The 3,086-nt window shown below is 44.4% G+C and overlaps 1 protein-coding gene across 1 annotated transcript; it reads left to right on the forward strand.

Annotated features, from left to right (window-relative positions):
- LOC8071128 (germin-like protein 12-2) lies at positions 1,605-2,660 on the forward strand. The gene is made up of 2 exons (XM_002443931.2): positions 1,605-1,809; positions 1,970-2,660. Exons 1-2 carry the CDS (start codon positions 1,692-1,694, stop codon positions 2,536-2,538), a joined length of 687 nt encoding a protein of 228 aa, XP_002443976.2. The 5' UTR covers positions 1,605-1,691; the 3' UTR covers positions 2,539-2,660.

Below are 3,086 nucleotides of genomic sequence, written 5' to 3' on the forward strand. Positions count from 1 at the left end.
CCCCTAGGCTGGTCTGCTCGGCTTTGGAAAAAAATGAAGGCATATAGTCTCTTAGAAGAAACATAAACCTTTAAATCCATGTGAACCTAGCTTTGTCTGATGCCCCACCCTACCCCTTGACACCGATGCCACCAAGCCTCCTCCATGACCGCCCCCGGTGCCTCCTAGCCCTCCCGTTGATGTTGACGGCCTGCCTCTTCCCCTTCATGTCATTGACCTCCACCATCATGGTCAATGACTCTAGCGTTATCATCCTGCCCCGCCACTGCCCCCCTGGGACCACCACCCCATCTCATTGCCCGCACATGCAGCTGTGCTAGCTATCCAGTAGATGCAGATGCAGCTCGCCAAGCACGTACTTGTCCTCCTGTCGCTGCAGCTTACCCCACGTGTGCTCAGTCTGCTCACGGCAGGTCGCTTCCTTTGTTAATAGGATCAGGGAGGGAGCACTACTACAGAATTAACTTTATGTGCCGGTCCCATCACTGTTGGTTTCTTAAAAATCGGCAGTGATAGTGGCTGATGGCTCAAGTGATGGGTCCAACCGGCGGCAGTGATATATGTTTTCTTGACTTAGGATCACGCAAGAACCAACCACAAAAAATTTAAGCACAAAAAAGAAGTGAAAAACATGGCATGTGTGGGCGAGGGACTAATTACCTGTAGATATAAGCCCGTAAGAGAGAACGGGTCACGATTTTCATAGGCTTGGCTACTCCTCTGCCTATTAACTAAGATATGCCTCCCAGCAAAATGCCAACGTCAACACTGCCGGTCCTGCCAAATGCATGATCGATTCAAAGAAAAAAGTCGCTACCTGATGCAGCAGGACGTTAATGAATTGCGGATATCATCTGAAAAAGTCAGGGAGCAGGCAACCAAATGACTTACCTCACTGTACTGATAGACAGAAGATTCACATGATTTAACTCAAAAGTAAAAAGTGCACGGTGGCTACCCTTTACCAGTTCGTTCCCACCTTGGTACGGAAGCATTCCACGGATTAATTCATGTATGCTAGTTCCGTATAAAATGGTGACCAAGTAAACATTGGAAACATGAGGATCGGAGTTGACTCTTTCTATCCTTATGTAAGCACAAACGCACGGATTGACCATTTGATCCATTATTGTTGTTTACACAACTATCATAGTCCACCGTCAGCTAACGTGATTACTGGTGGCCAGGAATGTCATAATCACCATTACAAAATAAATTATCTCTCCATATCAACAATTAACAAACCACGTTGTCCAAAAGGACTCATGGGCCTGTGTTAAAATTTAGATAAATATATATCCTAATTACTAGGCATAACCCCATTTTATGGTTTACTTCCTAATATTCTAGAAGTAATTTTAAAGGATAATTGCAATGGATTTTTTAGTGTCATGCGTGTGAAAATATTAAAAGCAAGGTTGTTGGTTTGCAAAAGTTGATATGTCAATAAGATAATTGCGTTGTTTACTCTGCAAGTTCCAGCAGCCGGAGACTGTTTCTTCTTTGTAGGTTGAACTTGGACTTCTTCAGTCATTAGCACGTTCCCGTCGCCACACTTGCCGCTGTGGCAGCCTATATAAACACACCATCCCCATACCCCAAGCATCAACAGAGACACACAAATTGAACAAGAAGCTCTATAGCTGAGTTCGAAGAGCACAAACATAAAAGCAAGTGGAATACTAATCCAGATGGCTCCCACCACCTACTTTCTCCTTGTTTCTTTTCTGGCATTGGTCACTTCTCAGGCCATTGCTTCTGACCCTAGCCCGCTCCAGGACTTTTGTGTAGCCGACATACACTCTCCAGGTATGCATGCACTCACTTTAAGTCATGCTATATATTCTTGTAGTAAATTGAGGATCGAATAATAATCATTTGTCACAACAAACATTCTAATTAATGTTTATGTGTGTCCTAATGTTTCTGATCTCTATATACCTATTTTCCTTCGTCTTTGTATATGCAGTGAAGGTGAATGGATTTGTTTGCAAGGACCCTATGGCCGTGAACGTGGATGACTTTTTCAAGGCAGCAAACCTTGACAAGCCTAGGGATACTATGAAAAGCAAGGTCGGATCCAATGTCACTTTGATCAATGTCATGCAGTTGCCTGGACTCAACACCCTGGGCATCTCACTGGCTCGCATTGACTACGCACCATTAGGTCAGAATCCGCTACACACCCACCCACGTGCCACAGAGATTCTCACCGTGCTTGAGGGTACACTCTATGTTGGATTTGTCACCTCCAACACAGACAACGGTAACAAGCTATTCACAAAGGTTCTCAACAAGGGTGACGTGTTTGTGTTCCCCCAAGGACTCATACACTTCCAATTCAACCCAGTCCATGACAAGCCAGCTGTCGCGATCGCTGCACTAAGCAGCCAGAACCCTGGGGCTATTACTATTGCCAACGCGGTCTTTGGATCAAAACCACCCATCTCAGATGATGTCTTGGCCAAAGCTTTCCAGGTGCAAAAGGGAACAATTGATTGGCTCCAAGCTCAATTCTGGGAGAACAACCACAACTAAGTAAATTGAGACTCACTTCATTGTTCGAAGATAGGTTTATACATGTATTTTGCATACTCCCGTGTGTATTCAATTACGACATTCTAAGCTGATATGATAGAATAAATGGGAAGTTTATGTAACCAATCACTGTTTTTGTGTATCTGCTACAAGATATACCACCATGTTCTTTTTGAATATTTGAATTGAAGTACGTGAGGATCCTACATAATTTTCTCGATCACGCAAAAGGTTTACGTGTCTTATATTAAAGTAGAGAAAACAGTTTGATACAATACGCCTTAGCAGTGCCCTAGAGGTCACAAGAGTTTTATATGGATGCTGAAAACCTCCGTAGTGTACTCAAAGGTATATTGTTACATTGGACACTGATTAACCCAAATTGCGGTACTGACTAGGAGGCATATGGCCGGAGCGCTGATCGACAGTGGTGCCGCTTGCGCGGACCCACGTCGTGGTCCAGTGGGAACAACTCACGTAGCGCCTGCATATTGTTGGGGTCACCGCTGAAGATTTATCTATACGCCTTCATGGCTGATGTGGACGGA

The sequence above is a fragment of the Sorghum bicolor genome, chromosome 7 (genome assembly GCF_000003195.3).
Source record: "Sorghum bicolor cultivar BTx623 chromosome 7, Sorghum_bicolor_NCBIv3, whole genome shotgun sequence".
Taxonomy (NCBI): Eukaryota; Viridiplantae; Streptophyta; class Magnoliopsida; order Poales; family Poaceae; genus Sorghum; species Sorghum bicolor.

Bases quoted from the DNA above. Each gene is read 5' to 3' on its own strand.
- LOC8071128 (XM_002443931.2), top strand. From the start codon at position 1,692: ATGGCTCCCACCACCTACTTTCTCCTTGTTTCTTTTCTGGCATTGGTC. The intron at 1,810-1,969 runs GTATGCATGCAC...TTGTATATGCAG, and splicing joins AGCCGACATACACTCTCCAG to TGAAGGTGAATGGATTTGTT.